This window comes from Ascidia mentula, chromosome 5, assembly GCF_947561715.1.
Source record: "Ascidia mentula chromosome 5, kaAscMent1.1, whole genome shotgun sequence".
Classification (NCBI taxonomy): domain Eukaryota; kingdom Metazoa; phylum Chordata; class Ascidiacea; order Phlebobranchia; family Ascidiidae; genus Ascidia; species Ascidia mentula.
The window spans coordinates 20978421-20995099 of record NC_138570.1 but is presented as its reverse complement, the minus strand read 5'-3'; the positions used below and the strand labels follow the sequence as shown (position 1 = coordinate 20995099).

The 16679-nt window shown below is 37.2% G+C and overlaps 1 protein-coding gene across 3 annotated transcripts; it reads left to right on the top strand.

The window, feature by feature from the left end:
* Positions 1-1857: 1857 nt before the first annotated feature.
* LOC145902291 (pancreatic secretory granule membrane major glycoprotein GP2-like) lies at positions 1858-9560 on the top strand. 3 transcript variants are annotated; one of them, XM_082990215.1, is made up of 15 exons: positions 1858-1933; positions 2008-2174; positions 2406-2502; positions 2567-2741; positions 4026-4231; positions 4344-4482; positions 5026-5077; positions 5453-5618; positions 6760-6926; positions 6993-7173; positions 7597-7667; positions 7961-8147; positions 8368-8469; positions 8786-8888; positions 9281-9560. In XM_082990215.1, the coding sequence occupies exons 4-15, from the start codon at positions 2597-2599 to the stop codon at positions 9421-9423; spliced, it is 1662 nt and encodes a 553-aa protein (XP_082846341.1). In that variant the 5' UTR covers positions 1858-1933; positions 2008-2174; positions 2406-2502; positions 2567-2596; the 3' UTR covers positions 9424-9560. The 3 variants fall into 3 exon arrangements, with proteins under 3 accessions (XP_082846341.1, XP_082846340.1, XP_082846339.1); XM_082990214.1 differs by lacking the exon at positions 2406-2502 and having other exon boundaries at positions 1864-1933; positions 2567-2666; XM_082990213.1 differs by lacking the exon at positions 2406-2502 and having other exon boundaries at positions 1864-1933.
* The last annotated feature ends 7119 nt before the right edge of the window (positions 9561-16679 follow it).

Below are 16679 nucleotides of genomic sequence, written 5' to 3'. Positions count from 1 at the left end.
TTTGGTGGGAGACGAGATTAGAAGATGAAGTAAGCGCTTGGCGCTGCGTGTCGCGTAGTAGAGTTTGCCGCAAAAACTTGAAATTCACAATTGCAAACGCGTTCTTGAAAAAACCTATTTATAAAATTCGGGATGGTTGAACCCAGAATAATAGTTGAATGTGTCTGATATTCTGAATGTAAACGAAGAATAGGAAACATTGCAAACGAATGTCGTTTTGCGAACACTTTTCAACCACATGTCTGTAAAAAATGTGTAACTTTAATAATGACAAATTTATTGCAAAAATAACCTTGATACAAAGAATTCTGTTTAATCTTACCCTCCTGGTATTAAATGCTTAACTCAAGGTATTGACCTGAATGTGGAGTTGTTCTGTCATTAAAAATTACCTGTTTGTGTTACTTTTGTTGGTTGTGCTGCAAGCGACGATTTAAAATAAAATTTCTCTTGCAAGTAAAACGTTTGCGCATCACCTCTGTTGCGATGTCTGCTCATATCATAGAAAACATGAAACATTAAATATTCTGTGCATGGATGCGCGTTGAAATTACCTCATGTTTATTCACATATTCATGATGTCATGCAGTACCTGGTACAAGATTAGTGCTTGGCGGTGCGTGTCCCGACTGCTGAAAGTAGCAACAACTTCGCCTCATGTGGTTTGGAAGTTACCTGCTGCGTGTTTAGTGGTAATGCAGTTTTTCTATAAAGCCGGGAGTCTTGCAGCTGTTTGTCCGCATTCAGTTGCCTGGGACAGGAAGGTGTCGAGGGACAGGTAAAGAAAAGTGTTAAGAAATAATACGAGATCTAACTAACTTGGATGCAAATTACTTGGGTCGTATTACAAGAAATTGTCGATTAACATTGGTAGCTCACCTTGGCATCAGTTTCCTAACATTTAACTATGAAGTTAGTCGTAACTGCTTGAGGTAACAACGTTGCTTATCCTCGACAACACGAAGTGTGTACGTCTAAAGTACAACAGGTTATCTTACATTAGAGATAATACAAGCCAGAGAATATGTGAAAAATGAATGCAGGAACCAACCTGTGCAGGTCGCGGTGACCGGTGGATCTGTCTTTACAAATCAATATATTATATTCCTGTGACTCGGAGTAAAGCACGATCACCGCCTGTGTGTAATTTTTATTTTTTCTCATAAATAATAATTTCGCCTGTTGGCATCCTCAGTTTCTGTCTTATTCAAATTGAAATGTTTCCACTCCTTTTGGAGTCTCAGGAATATAACAGAGATAATGCAAGTTCACAATTGTTAATGCGAATACAAAACAAAGACGTGAGCAGAAGAATGTGATAAAAATAATGTAGTGTTGATATTAGTCACAAGAGCAAGTTTTGTAGCTGTTTCAAAACATGTTTGTGTGTAGTTCGGTGGAACGGTTAATGAAACACTTCTTTTCTAAAATAGGTCATGCTTTACCATTGCATCGACATTTTCACATGATTGTTTATATCGTTGTCATAGCACCGAAAGCGTGGGTGTGGCGCACCTAGTGGCCATAATTGAAAGTTAATTATTACGAAGTTTTACAATTGGTTTCCATTCTTTGTAACTTCATATGTGGAATTTATTGCAACAAGTTGATTTTTAAGAATCTCCCATCAATCATTTTGTCGAAGTTGAGTTGTTTTTGTTTAGAATAAGTTTCTGAGTAAATCTGAAAATATCAATCAAGCAAACAGCTCAAAGATGTTTAATATCAGATAAATATATTTCGCCTAAAGAGGCATCATCAGTTTCTGTGACTGCAGAGTGTATAAATCAGAAGCAACGTAACCATTTAAGTTAACACAAGGTTTATAACTTCTATTACAATAACTTCTATTCTCTTCAGTTGTCGATGTTAGGAAAAACATTTGAAATGGAAATTATTTTCCTCTTATGTTTGTTCCTGCAAGTTGCTGCAGGTATTTATATAAAGACATTATGTTAAAATCGTTATATGTTATTCACGAATATATTACACGCCATACTTGTGTAGATTTTATACACCCCATGTGCGCACCAGATCATTTTAGTGGACAGAGTACTACTTTCAACATCTTAACCTCTTGTCCATCGTTTGAGAGACGTTTATCCACTGGAAATGATGGGGGAATTGCTGCAATACATTTGAAGTGCGGCACACTCGGCAACAACATTTGTTCGGTGAAAATACTCGCTCTGTAGTTCTACTAAACCAACCTTAACTTTGAGTTGTGGGAGATCTTGTGCTTACGTGAACCAAACTTATTACAACAATTTTATGAATATTCCTGTTCGCAACTGCAAGATATAAAAATAATTAGAGTGACGATAAATTCTAACGTTATTTTTGCGGATCGAATATTCTACTTCAACATTTGTGGCATTTTTTAATTATCTGTATAATTTATTCAGGCGTCAGTGGTTGAATTCTTTTCTGATAATGATAATAAAACAACCTGAAAGCGAACCATAGAAATAACTGACTACTGCGTTTAGAGGGCAAATACCGGTATGTGGAACAGGGAAATTCCTATTTTTCATACTAGTTATTTGTATGTTTTGTTATATTGTAGGTTTTCGAAGGAAAATTCGGACCCGGTGATATGACAGGAGCCTTGTTAGGAGAGTTTACTGGTAATGGAAGTGCTACAGGAATTGTGAAATCGGATACAGGTATCATGTATTTATATTGTTGGTCGTTGGAAGGCCTTTCTTCTCCTCTTTTTCCCGCCGTTGCATTTATCGAAGGTAAGAAACGTAAAACCAAACAATGTAAGAAACAAGCAGGAAATGTATTTGAATATCATAAATCGATTAAAGTTAAGATGCATTGGCATTCTTTAGTTTTCGTTATCAAATGTTGAACATCGGTTTTGTGGACGCATATTAAACAGCGCTAAACGGTCAAGCTTCACTGAACCTTCACGGTTTTGATATAATAAGAAGTTTCCCAGACAAAAAAAAATTGTATTTTTTCTGAATTTTCGAAAGAATTGTTTAATGAATCACTCAACGACTTTAGCAATTTTTGGTGTTTGTCCTGATAAAGTTCGATTGCATAACGACCGAAATGTCGACCAAGCAAATAATTATTTGCCACAAGAGCTTATGTGGTTTTACAACATTATGCCTGGCAGCGTCAGAAACAAAATGTTTCTGGTGTTTATTTAAAAACAATTAAACACTTTGAGATTTAAACGTTTTATATTTTTTTTTGTGAAAACTAAAGTTCGAATTAGTTTGATGTGAAAATAATTCTAAAGCTGGTGATAAAAAATCGCGTTGAAGAAAGTTCGATTGAAACTTAAACTCTCGGTAAGGCATCGATGGATTCAGATGATGTAAAGATTGCAATAAATCTAACATGCTTGACATACAGTGAACACAAAAACTTTTGAAAAACAATTAGTTTTGTAACCGAGCTGGTGGAAAAACATCTGCGAAACAAATATCCACACAAAATGTGTTAAAATGATAAATATTTGGTTAACTTGGAATCTGAGCTGAACTGCATTGAAACCACTTTCATCTAAAGTCCGGGCTAGACTCGAAAACGTTTGACCTTCAGCATTCCAGGCATCCTCCGTCCTTTTTGCTAAGCTGATATAACTCTCCGGTCTGAACCTGTATAGTGGATTAAGCTACACTTATGCGTCAGCTCACAACGCGTCAGACTAGCTTCACATATGTGCAGTTGACCACCATCGTACAGCGCAGTTCATATCACAAACATATATTTTTACTACACCGGGATTCGAACCCAGGATATCCAAAGCACCACGATCAGATTTAAGCATACTTTTGTATTTGTGAATACATTTTTAACTAAGGTGGCAACAATTGTTTGATTTAGTCTCCAATACGACACCAACTTATTTGCCACCTTTAAACTTTTTCCGTCGAATATTAAAGATTCGGTCAAATACTGAAACTAAGTCGAAAAAAGTGGACTTGCTCTGATTCGGCCAACTTTCAGTGTAATTTAATTTCTCCAAACTCATGCAAGTACGTAAAATACGAAATGTTGTTTAGTTAACGAACAATCTTGTGATTCGGAGTTGAACGTGGACGATCTTCCAACAACTCTTATTCTTCCAATTTCGAGCTATGGATTCTTGTTACAATACATAGCTTGTAATTATACTGTGACAAGCCCAGTGCGATGTAATTTCACAATATCTGCTTCCTCTATTAGCAGTAGTGCGTTTGGCCGCTTTGGAGGCCCTGACGGACTCTATGTAAGCTGCATTCTGAAAATTTTGTTGACTGTCATTATAGAGACGTTGTTGTTATCTTTGATATAAAAACAAATTAAGTTCATTTGACCTACTGTACCTTGTTGTTGAATAGATTTTATCAGATGATCCTTCACATCCTGGGGTAATTGTTGGCGGGGATCAAATTATTAAACTTCAAGCCCGAAGAATTAATATTCAAATATTCGTAGAAGACTCTGACATTCCTCCTCCTTCAATCAGCATAAGCTCAGGTTTGTATTATATCAAGTTCGACAATAATGTGTGGCAGAATTAATGAAGTGGGTTGAACAATTTGAGCAACCGATCATATAAAGAGACTTAAACACAAACCGATTACATAATTTAAAAATGCGGACACTGTGTAGTGCACAATGCTTAGTGTGTGTGGATGACGTAGTTATTATGTGTCTGACTTATGGAATTTTCAAACAAATATTTTTCATACAAGTTTGTGTTTAATTAAACCCTGTTCTCACGGGGAGAGTTATGTGTCACCATAAGCACTTCCACTACATGGCTTTGCCTATGATATTACGCACTTCTTGTGTTTGCAAGCTTTTGCTTGACATTTCGATGCAAAGCTAACTATGTGATGGTCAGCTGCTTTCATTTTTAAAACTTCCAGTAATTAATGTAAACATAATAGTCAGAAAGATTAACTGAGAATATAAATTGAGACGAAATAAGGTTTATTGACCCAGAAATATTTTTGCACTAAAATCAAAGTAGTTTAAAACAGGAAAAGTGAAACTAGAATATTATTTTATATTCAGATTGCAAGATGTATAACGAAAAGGAATGCAACACAAATTCTATCAAGTTAAAGTAAGACTTAAAATTTCTAGAAATTGCTAGAGGAATAAATATTTTTTTCATGAATTTGTTACTTTGAATTCATCCAAACTAAACCAAAACAATGATATAATATTTCTTTGTTTTAGTTATAAGTTTTGTTGCTTAAATGAAATTTGTTTTGATAAAACTTCAGTTAATCTAAAATAATAAACAAGTTATGATGAGTAATCACAATCTCATTCAGATGTCGGTCATCCGAACTTTTCTAACTGATTATAAATATAAACGACATCTTACACATCTATTATTTTCTTGTATTGCTTTTTTATAGGTTATAAATTAGCGACACATTTTACAACATCAAGTTCACCAGTCTCATGGTTATTTAAACAACTTTTATTCCAGTGTCAGTTCCCATGGGTTAAGAGCATTGGAAGCAAGTGGAAAAGATATTTTGTATATTTCAAATCGTCCCATGACAAGTCTTGATTGTCTCCCTGGAAGTTGTAAAGCTGCAGCGAAAAATCCTGTTTTCCAATTTGAACTGGACGCGTGTTTTTCAACTCTGGAGGTATTTGTATTTAGTGAAGAAATATTATCCGATGTACATCTGAATTTATTGAATCTGGCAGTAACTAATCTGGTCCGCAATACAGTTAATAATAATGTGGTTATTACATACAATTTGTGGGGTTGTTCAGTAGCAGAAAACAAACTACTGTCGCCTCCCTTAGAGCGACCGAGGGGCACGACTGCGTCTCGGGCCTCGCACCCAACGGGGCTGACTGAGTCTCGATGGCAATTCGGCCTAGTAGGCAACTTCCCTTCTCTATCTCAAGGTTACTGTTGGAGTTAAATAACTCCTTTACACAAGTCTGTGCGTCTTCTAAGTAGTCTAACTCCCGACTAAACACATACATCCACCAAGCTTCAAACCAGTCCAAAGGTGTTCATAAATCCGTTTATTGTCGATAATCCAGTAAAGTAATACAGCACACAGCACAGAAGTTTCTTTGACTTTGTTTATGATTTCAGTTATATATATGGCTTTATGGCCTAAATGTCGTGGTTTATGACACAAGTGTAATGTCGCTGCCTCTGCAGGCTAGCATTTTTTCACATGCTACTGACGCCGCTTTGTTGGACATCACAACATGGGCATTCGTTGAACGCGTGATTACAATGACTTTGGTTTTAACTCCCGGCTTGGTTTTAACATAAATTAGCTGTAAGTTTTAGGGCCTTTTTTCTTTGTAAACATGTGTTGTGCAGCGACACTACTGATGCAACCTGAGTCAATAGATAAGTTTCGTGTAAGAGGTGATTTCCATTAACTTAACTTACTTTGCACGTTAATGACGTCATCGTCGTTAGAATTGTTGACCTATTTTCAAAGCGATAATATTTGACTCCACTCACAACTTAAAGACGTCACTCATGTTATGAAAAGTTAAAATGATAAGCAGCGTAATATGTGAGTGCACGTATGATAAGTTGCGATTTTCTTGATATTTGCTCTGAATTACTTTAAGTTTTGTAATTAAGTTTTGTAAACGAACTTAGCAATTAGGCATATTAATCTTGAATAAGACAAAGCATGTCATAAACCTTTAAAAAACATATAACAATTTTCATTATCGACCAACTGATCAGAGCATAATCTTCATTATTAATTATTCCAACAAAAATATACTTTACATGTTTTTTCGAAGAAATCCCAAGGCAACGTAAGCATCATGTACCAAGTTCGCAATTACAAATTTACCACTCAAGTTGTGAGACGGACATCTTACAATCCACACTTGGAAATATCGTGCTTTATTTCGGAAATATTAAACAGAGATATCAAAACTGCTTCTAGAGCAATGTCAACTAAACTGTACGCATTGTAATTTAATTCCTTTTTTAATTTGGTGACATTTATGCTTTTGTTGAAACTTAACAGGAAAGAAAGTTATCTGACTTCACATCGTAGTGTCGGGAATATTACGATCAGATTTGAGTTGTTTAGTGACGAGCAAATGAAAAATCCACTCAGATCAAATTCAATCGTCCAAGTTCCAAACTTCGTTTACGCTAAGGTTGATTCGGCCAGTGGAAGTGGAAAGTTTCACACATCTCTAAGGGTATGTTTGTTCAATAATAATTTGAAATAAATATGTATCAGTGCATTATTAAGGCTCTGCTGGTCATAAGTTAAGTCTTAGAAGTGTGGCCTGAAATACACATATATACGTTCACATACGGTAAAATTTTATGCTAAATAAATAAATTCATTGATGAATTCCTCGAAGTCAAGTTTGTGAATAAATTAACTTTTAATACAAAAACTTTGTTGACCATTCTACTCCTTTATTACTAAACTTACGTCATAAGTTATGTAGGTGGACTGGATTATTGGCTGGACCTAAATGCGCTCGTTGTTGTTGGCTGACAAAGCGTTGTTTATTTATGTATGGTTTCTATTAGATATATTAGGAATTTTTTTCATATGATTTGTGCAAGGATTCCATGTTTAGCCACTGTTTTAATGAAACTCTATTTGTCAGTTAAAATCGTGCTGGGTCAGCAACATGGGTTCTGATGAGGGAGGTTTGAAATATGAACTCATCACAGAAAGGTAAAAATGTCGCTGAAACAAAACCTTCCAAATACATTCCTGTCAATTATGTTCAAGTGAAAGTGATTTAAGAATGTCAGAAAACATAAGCATGAAACTTCACATATTTCCAACCTTACCCACTATTTCTCATTTAAATTCAGTGTTTTTTCTACTTCTATTTCATGCCACAATATTAACACAGGTCTATAGAAATTTGTTTTATTCTTGCTCAAAATGTTTGATGGCATCTTATTAGAGATTTGTTCGTGTTAAAATATAAAAAGTTTGCAGATAAAATCATATTATCGCAGTTGCAAAGTTGTCCACGAGATGGAGTCTGAAGATTCAATCGTAATTTTGAGAAACTACCAAAGCACTTTCGTATCTTTTAAGTTTCGCTCATTCGTGTGGAACAACGTGCCTGTGAACGAACAATCACTGTACGCTCACTGTTACGTGCAATTATGCGACAACACTTCTGATGGTTGTAAACAACCGGTAAGGTTTTGTATAGACAGTAAAATTGACTCTTTCTTCCTTGGCAGAATTACGTACATAGTAACATATTAGCTGTCCTACACAAGAACAAAACTGATTTTACGAAAAAATACTCACACAATTTTCAATCGAATAATCTTGATAAGCTTCTGGATTTATTTACAAATTTTCAGAGTTTTATTATGAAAAAGCAAAACATTTATTCATATGTGTTTCACAGGATTGCTCACAAAGACGTGAACGGCGATCAGTGGATGCGGATATAGAAGAGATTTTAACGGTTGGACCATTCTACGTTTCAGCTCCGGATTTGTGTGGAAAGGTGAGTAGATGCATTTAAGCTCTCGGTGTATAGCATAGAGCCGTACTTAGTTGTACATCACGTTATATACTAAACGAAAAACAGATTGAGTAATCTTCAAAAACACGTAAGCAGCTAAGTTAGCGAAAGGTCCAGTGTGTATTGGTGCGTTCGTATATTTAGTTTTACACATAAACTACTAACAGGGTTATCGATCTACAGTCTACCGGGGCAGTCATCAGTAATTCAGTTTGTTACTTTTTTTTTTGCTATTCTTTGGTTGTACAAATATTCCAGTCTGTTGTCTAGTCTGTATCATAAATATCTTTTATTGTAGGAAAATGGTGGATGTTCAGATTTCTGTAACGAAGAACTTGGAGTTGTTCAATGTTCTTGTTTTAAAGGCCGCTATCTCGGGAATGACGAAAAAACTTGCATTGGTGAGAACTTGGCAACAAAAACACTTTCTTTAAAGTTTGAATTATTCCCACGCACCGTGGCCCAAATGCTTACATATATTTCGGGCACATTCATACTTTTCGGCAATATATCTTTCGCTATTTGAATATCGTCTGATCCGATTTTAAGCTGCAATTTTTGAGGAACAAAATTTCCTTTCCAAGTCCAAAGAACAACAAAAGAGAGTTTCACATCTTATCTTCAAAAATAATTGAAGTTGTCTGACTTAAAAATTTTGAAACGTTTGCTGATGAAAATTCTATAAATCATGACAACCAATCAGCAAATAAACAATACTGGTATTTCTTTTTCCATACCATGTAACTATATGTCCCAATAACTCTATCTTACCTTAATATATGTGTGTGTGCAGAGGTGGAAAAAGCATTGAAATCTGAAGGTTTCCAGGATATGAAAGGTGTTTACATGGCAGTTGGATTCATCGTCCTTCTGCTTATTATTGTGCTTGGGTTGGTTGCTTGGTTTATGAGACGTCGTTTCAACAAGGATGTTTAATGTGATAACTGAAGACATAAGTGTACCCTGCGTGTAACTAACTGATTGATTTAATTAACAGCTTAACGTATATTCGTATAATCCCGTGTATAACGCACACTTTTGTGTCTTGCTGCAAAAATACAACCTGGCATATATCTGTGTGTGTAGAATTGCTGCTTTATAAGAGATTAGTTTCAAAGTGCTGCGTTGTCTCCAAGCACAATCCAACCACTCAACTTAAAAGCTGACTCAAAGTTGGTAATGAAACAAACACAACGAAAATATACAAACATAAAAACGCATACAATGACTTCAGCACATTCAGATTTGCATTAATTCGTCAATTTGTTGTAAACCAAAGCAGCCGACCGTGTAACTCCACTTACAAACTAGTAATTGTATTTCACCATAGTAATTGAATCTTAACAGTCTGTTCTTCTGGCACATATATAAAAACGTAACTTTATTCACCGACGTTTCGCCTGTTATCCAACAACGCTTTCTCAGGGTAATGATACAGGTACAGCACACAACTAACGCCAAGAAAACGAAAAAATAACGGTAACACCGCTTGGGAAATCACGTGATGTTATCGAAATACAATATGCCTGACAGCAACAGAAACATAAAATAGTATTTGAACATACGCATAGCAATGTCTATTCATTGCACCAAGAAGTATCAAGATTCACTTTTAACATGAGATTATCGCTATTATGGAAAACGCCGTTTGGCAGAAGGTTATTTAACGAAAGGGAGTTTACTTATCTAAGTAAGGGTCACTTGTTTGCGGAAGAATTTGCTTCATACCATATGGCGCTGATGTACAGCGACATGGTCTATGCCTAGTGTCGCTGCACAACATATGTGCATACAAAAATCCCAAACTTACAACTTTGTTGTGCCTGAGAGTTAAAACCAAATCATTATAATCACGCGTTCAATGAATGCCCAAGTTGTGATGTCAAACGAAACGACATGGGTGAAATAGTGCTAGCCAGTAGATGCAGCGACATTATAGCTAGGTGCGGACAAATTTTTGGAAATGTTGCAATACATGAAAGTAAATTTTGGTTTTGTGCAGATACTTTGCTGAAATAAATCAGGCTGGTTCCAAAAGCAATAAGCGACGATGTGCAGGAGGAACACATCCAAAAGTGTTGGCCTTGGGCAGGCTAATACATTCTTTGCAGCATTCATGTACCACTTAATGGTTTGCAAAGTCATTCAATAAACAAATTTTTGGCAATTTTTGTGTGCACAGTTTGCGGTTATTTTTGGGGTAAAAATTACCAGGACAATTGAGGTAAAAACTGCTGCCAGTGGTTTAGCAAGTAAATTTTACAGTGATAAAAGCAGTAAAATGTACTGGAAAATACGCGTATTTCTTACAATGAAAAGCAGTAATTTTTCCTTTTAACGTCAAAATGAACGTAAGTTTTTACGGTGAAAGTCGCAGTAGATTTTACGTGTTGAACATGTAAAAACTGCTGCCAGTGGTTTTCACAGTAAAATTTTTTAACAGTGCAACATAAACGGAACGGAACAGCGGTGCACACTAACGTAGGCTACAAAAGAATGCCCTTGACGACACAGAGGATCACTTATATAGGAGGGGGTCACGTAACACTACCACGTTGTACAAGCACTCATGCGAAACACACTACATCCCCTCTTTACTGAAAATGTGAAATCGGAATTACAAGTCCTGACGAACGGGTGGTTTTACCAACCGACCGGAGCGAGTACGCATTTCATGTTGTTCTGGAATCGGCCGTATGTGTCGACAGTTACCTCCCAATCACCGGTTTGGGGTATAGACGATGTAAGAGCGTGGAAGTGAGGTTTGGGAACGTACAATGCCAACCTCTTCACCGATCCAAGCGTAGGTTTCCGGGGAAAGTTCAGGTAGAGGCCGTACCCGATGTCGCTTGTCGTAATTTTGCTTTTGATTTTTCTAGATTTCGAGATCTTTAGCTCTGAAACTCGATAAATAAGACCAGGACAAGGGACGACGTCCATCACGGAATTGTCGTCTTCAACCGTCTTCACATAACTCCGCTGGGCTGAATCCGGAAACCAACTTTGTAGCACGGTAAGAAAGTAACGCCAAATGGGGGCCTTCGGCTTTGCTTAGTAGACATTTTACCGTCAATGGAGAAGCGGAGAGGGCTGACGGTAAAATGTCTACCGTCTTAGTAGACATTTTACCGTCAGCCCTCTTCGCTTCTCCATTGCTTTGTGGATAGTGGGCTGCTGGTCGGGTGAATGAAGCCACATTCGTTGGCGAAATAGTAAAAATACAGGAATTGTATTGCGGGCTGTTATCCGACATCACTATATGTGGAATTCCATGGCGGGAAAAACATATAGACTTAAAGTGACTGATAATGTCCGATGAGCTCGTGCCATGAGCAGGAAGGGACAACTCAATAAACCTCGAGAAGTAATCTATGACCAATAGATATATTTTATCTTGGAAATGCAGCAAATGTGTTGCTACTTTTTCCCATGGTCTACTAGACAGAAGAGAAGGATGGACATAAGGATCTGGATAAATACCATTTTCATGAATGATACGACTTAAGAAACTGATTAGTTTAGCAGAAAAAATACACTTATCTGCATTTCACGTTACTCCAGCCTGATGTAGGCGCGACAAGACTCCCATCAAACGCTCGTCGTTCTCGTCCATGTGCGCAAAACTCCCTGAAGTGAGTCCAATATTTGTGACATTTTCTTTGAAAATGCGTTTGAACAGAACAGATATACCGAAAGGTAATGTATTAAAACAGAAACTTTTTTGAGAGTAGAATTTGCCAAAATTCCGAATTAGCGTCCAATTTAGAAAAATATTTAGAACCGGATAGGCGAGCAAGTGTTGCATCTACAGTAGGCAGCATCAGTCGTTCACGACAAACATGTTTATTTAGGTGAGTGTAGTCTTCACATATTTCTTAGTTTGTTTTTCTTTGGGACAACAACCATGCCGGCGCACCAATCAGTTGGTTAAAGTAAACGAGAAATAACTCTTTCATTCTTTTTAGTTCCGTTGTTACGTTATCATGTAAAGGAAGTGGCACTCAACGACGTGAAGTGAGACAAAATGGTTTTGCTGAATTCATGAGTTTTATATCACAAGTGGGTGCCAATTTTCCAAATCCCGAATAAAATCTTGGTGTATAAATAAAATCTCACTCCAGGTCGGCATAAGAATGCGATGTGCGACGTAGTTCCACCTGCTGCCTTTTCACAATCCCAGTGTTTCTACATGTGTTGACTGCTTTATTCAAAGTTAGATTAGGATCTAGTTGCAATCGCTCAGACAAACTTTTGTCAAGCAACCCAACCACAATACGATCTCTCTTATTATTATTCTTTTAGTTCGCCATAATTGCAGCTTTCGACTAGTGAAAATAGTGAAGTTATAAATTCATCAATAGTTTCCCCAGGTCTTTGCGCACGTGAATTAAACTGGCATCGTTCATAAATTACATGCTTACGAAAATCGAAGTATTCATCAAACTTTCGTTTTACAATGTTGTACGTTTTAATTTTCTTCATCAGAAATACCAAAAGAATGCAGAATATCATCGACCTTATCGCCGATAAGGTATATTAGTGTATCAGTTTACTTTTTACTTGATTCGTCAGACAATTTAGATGCTGATCTGTAGCATTCAAACCTGCGAATCGATGTTCTCCAGCATTCCAGCTTGTTGAAATCAAAGCATTCCGGCGGTGATATCTGGAAAGCCATACTCTTCTTTCTCTTAAATAGTGGACCATATGAAAATAGGGTGAAAAACCATATGAAAATAGGGTGTAGTTGTTGAATACTATCTATTCTTTCAGTCTCAAATCATTTCAGACGAAATTTTTGGCTAAACCCAACCACAAAAGCCCACAAACACGTTAGTTTGCATTTGCATATGTTTGCCCCTGCATTTTGCGTGCCGGGAGGATGGTGGACAGCATACCTCAATACTGAAACTAACATCAGTCATAGGATTGTCTTAATATTTATTTTTGTCCTTGACACTGGCATGCTTTTATCTGACTATCACATCTATACCATTGCAGAATATGTTTAGTACGTCTCACCGTTGCACCTATGTCTTGCGCGTAAATATAAGCCTATAATGGCCAAATATATTCACTACGATGACATAGTTAGCACTTATTTCAACCTTACCATCATTGTGTGTTTGTTTCTTGTTGTATGTGCAATAAAATGTTTAACGAGGAAAAGGTGCTACAGAAGGGAAACACATTCATATTCAGGTAAACCTATTGTCGAGGAATACGTCATTATCTTGATTAGTGATTTTCTCCAACAAGTACAGAATGTAACAAACTACGCACTGGGCAAGTGACCGAATGTATTCAGGCCCACAAACGGAGTTTTGATTTAATCGATTCCTGCCAATTGACGAAAGCAACCATCAATGAAGTTTAAAGCAGATTCAGAATATCAAGCATACGGACACCTCCTGAACAACCTTGGTATGGTTTGCGAGCAAAATGCGATCTGGAAGCAATCGAAGCTTTTCGTGTAGTTGAAGACTTCAAAGCAAAGACGAGAGAGGGAAAAGTCAACCTAAAACAACGTGAGAATAAACAAAGCAAATTTGGTCAAACAGTGGCTCTGTTACCCATATAAATTGAGTTGATCCAGCTAGTTTAAAAGCTGGTTTTTCTCTATGTTCACTAGCTGCAGTAATGAATTATCCATCTGGTGAACGTTAAATTCACCCAGGACAAATAAAAGTATGTTTACTTTGCGCAGATGTCTTCCGCACAGGATCTATAGTTCCCAATTCAAAGAATTGGTCCTGAAAACTGTGCATTTTAAATTTTAGCAGCTGAATAATTGATCTATTTTTCAAACAATTTGCCGTTTTGAGTCTAATCTAGTTGGAGGAATCACATTATAGATAAGAATTAACATGCATTGGGACTTAATGTTGCTGCTGCTCTTTTTTGGATTTCTTCCAATCGGAAGATTTGATGGCGTGGAGGAAAAAGGTAAAAACGTTCTTTGAGATAATTTTGTTTTTAACGAGGATTTACAGTAATATGCGAAAATATTGTCTGTGTGCAAGTTGCAAATGTCTCTGCTCCATATAAATTAAAAAATATACGTATTTAGTAAAATGTAGCACTTCACAACACAAAGTTGTTGCCATATATCATTAAACAAACAAGTCAATTTACTTTCTACGGAATACGGAAATGTTCCAGTCGTAATTCTTAAACGATGAACTTATGGGGTAAGTAACAAGATATTTATGTTTTCCAGAGTTTGCTTGCAAAAACGGCAAAGTTATTTCGGCTGAGAATTTTTGCGACGGATTTAACGACTGCGATGATCTAAGAAGATGAGTCGAGTGAAAGGAAAAGCAAACTTCAAATCAGGTGCAAATTTTTGGTGATTTTCAATCTCACTCCAATTCTACGTACGCAAAAAAGTTTGTTCATGATACTGAAAACAATTAAAATAACTTGGCATAACTTCCAGTTTGCGGTTAAATGATCCGTAAGCAGATCAGTGCGAAATATTTGTTGATATATCACACTATTGATAAGATATGCCATAAACAAACTGCATTCTTTCTTACGCTGTATCGAGTTGTTAGTTTACATACTTGTATGATATCGTCAGTTTCTGTGTATAAATTGTATTGTTAGTTTCTATGTTTATATCACATCGTTGTCATTTCCCTTCTGGATAAAATATTTAGAAAACTCAAATATAACCCCTGTAACAATTTCAAGGAAATTTTCACATGTTTGCATTTAATAACTTTGGTTGTCAGGTCTCTGTGAGGAAGCCATCCTGCTCAATCCACCGAGATTATATTTGCAACGAAACGGTCACGTGTCACGGTTTGACACCTTTTGACCTCAGTTGTCCGAGTCATTACAAATGTGAGAACAGCAACACGTGAGTTCCACGTGCAACTTTATGCGATGGTGATTCGTGCAACGGTTGCCCTGAAGATGACGAATGGGTAAACGGTGGTGGCTTTTTCTGCTGGAGAAGTGGAAAATATTGTCATCTTCCACAACAGCTATTGTGGGACGAGGTTAATGATTGCGACAACGGAGCGGATCTGTGTTTTCCCACAACGATTCAAGGTAGAGTGATTTTGTATTGCAAAAATAGTTCAAGAAATATATATTACAAAAGCAAAAGAGGAGACGTACGTGTTGCCGTTTTGTTAAAATAATGTTGATGCATGGGCGATCTACTGCACAAATACGTTACACTTGTAATCAACCAAGCACGATCGTTACAACACGCATTATGTGATCGATTGTTTTGCCGCACCAGCACGTTTCGAATATGGGCAAAATCCCGATCAGTTGTTTTATTCGGTGTATATAGGACAAACGCCTTTATCGGTTTGATAATTGCCCGCTCAACAGTCGCCGATAAACTTGGTAACTCTGCATTTAATTCTTTGGCGCCCTCAGGCGGTTTGTACCTTCTAGCATAGAATTTAAATTAACAAAAATTGACTAAAATCGTATTGACTAAATTTGGGACGGAAACATGTTGTTCCATGAAGCACCTGACCTCTGACATCACTTGTTTTACGATTTGTTTTGTCAAGACTCGCAATAGAGAAGCAGAACGCGCTGGTTTAACCATGCCACGCATAAACCAAGGAAATTCCCATCGACCATCTGTGAGGTGGTTTGAGTATTTACCGAGCTGAGCGCTCTCAAATTGTTGACGTCACAGCTGACGACAAATTTTATGTAAGCAAAGTCACCTAAAGTTTAACATTACACAGAAACAACTTAAACACATAAACATCGACATCGTTGGTCCTCTTCCACTTTGTCGAGGTCAAAGGTATTAACTGTGGTCGACCGCTTCACCCGATGGCCGGAAGCGATACCAATCGATGACGCCACCACCATCACTTGTGCACGTGCTTTCGTTTTTCATTGGGTTGCGAAGTTCGGCATTCCCAGTCACGTATCGTCAGATCGTGGCCCTCAGTTCACGTCCGAACTGTGGACAACCATTGGTCAACTGCTCGGTATCTGTCTTCACCGCACGACAGCTTTTCACCCACAAGCGAACGGCTTGGTGGAGCGATTTCATCGCCATTTAAAGAGCGCGTTGATGGCGCGTCTAACTGACTCCAATTGGTTGGACGAGTTACCATGGGTGTTACTTGGTGTTCGTACCGCACCCAAAGATGACCTGCAGGCCTCTTCCGCGGAGCTTGTTTGACCGTTCCTGGTGATTTTATCGC

What these genes read in the sequence shown, in the direction of transcription:
- LOC145902291 (XM_082990213.1), top strand. Translation starts at nt 1,867, where the DNA reads ATGTTAGGAAAAACATTTGAAATGGAAATTATTTTCCTCTTATGTTTG. An exon ending in TATGAACTCATCACAGAAAG is followed by an intron (nt 7,668 to 7,960) that starts GTAAAAATGTCG and finishes ATATTATCGCAG; the next exon opens with TTGCAAAGTTGTCCACGAGA. An exon ending in CTCCGGATTTGTGTGGAAAG is followed by an intron (nt 8,470 to 8,785) that starts GTGAGTAGATGC and finishes CTTTTATTGTAG; the next exon opens with GAAAATGGTGGATGTTCAGA.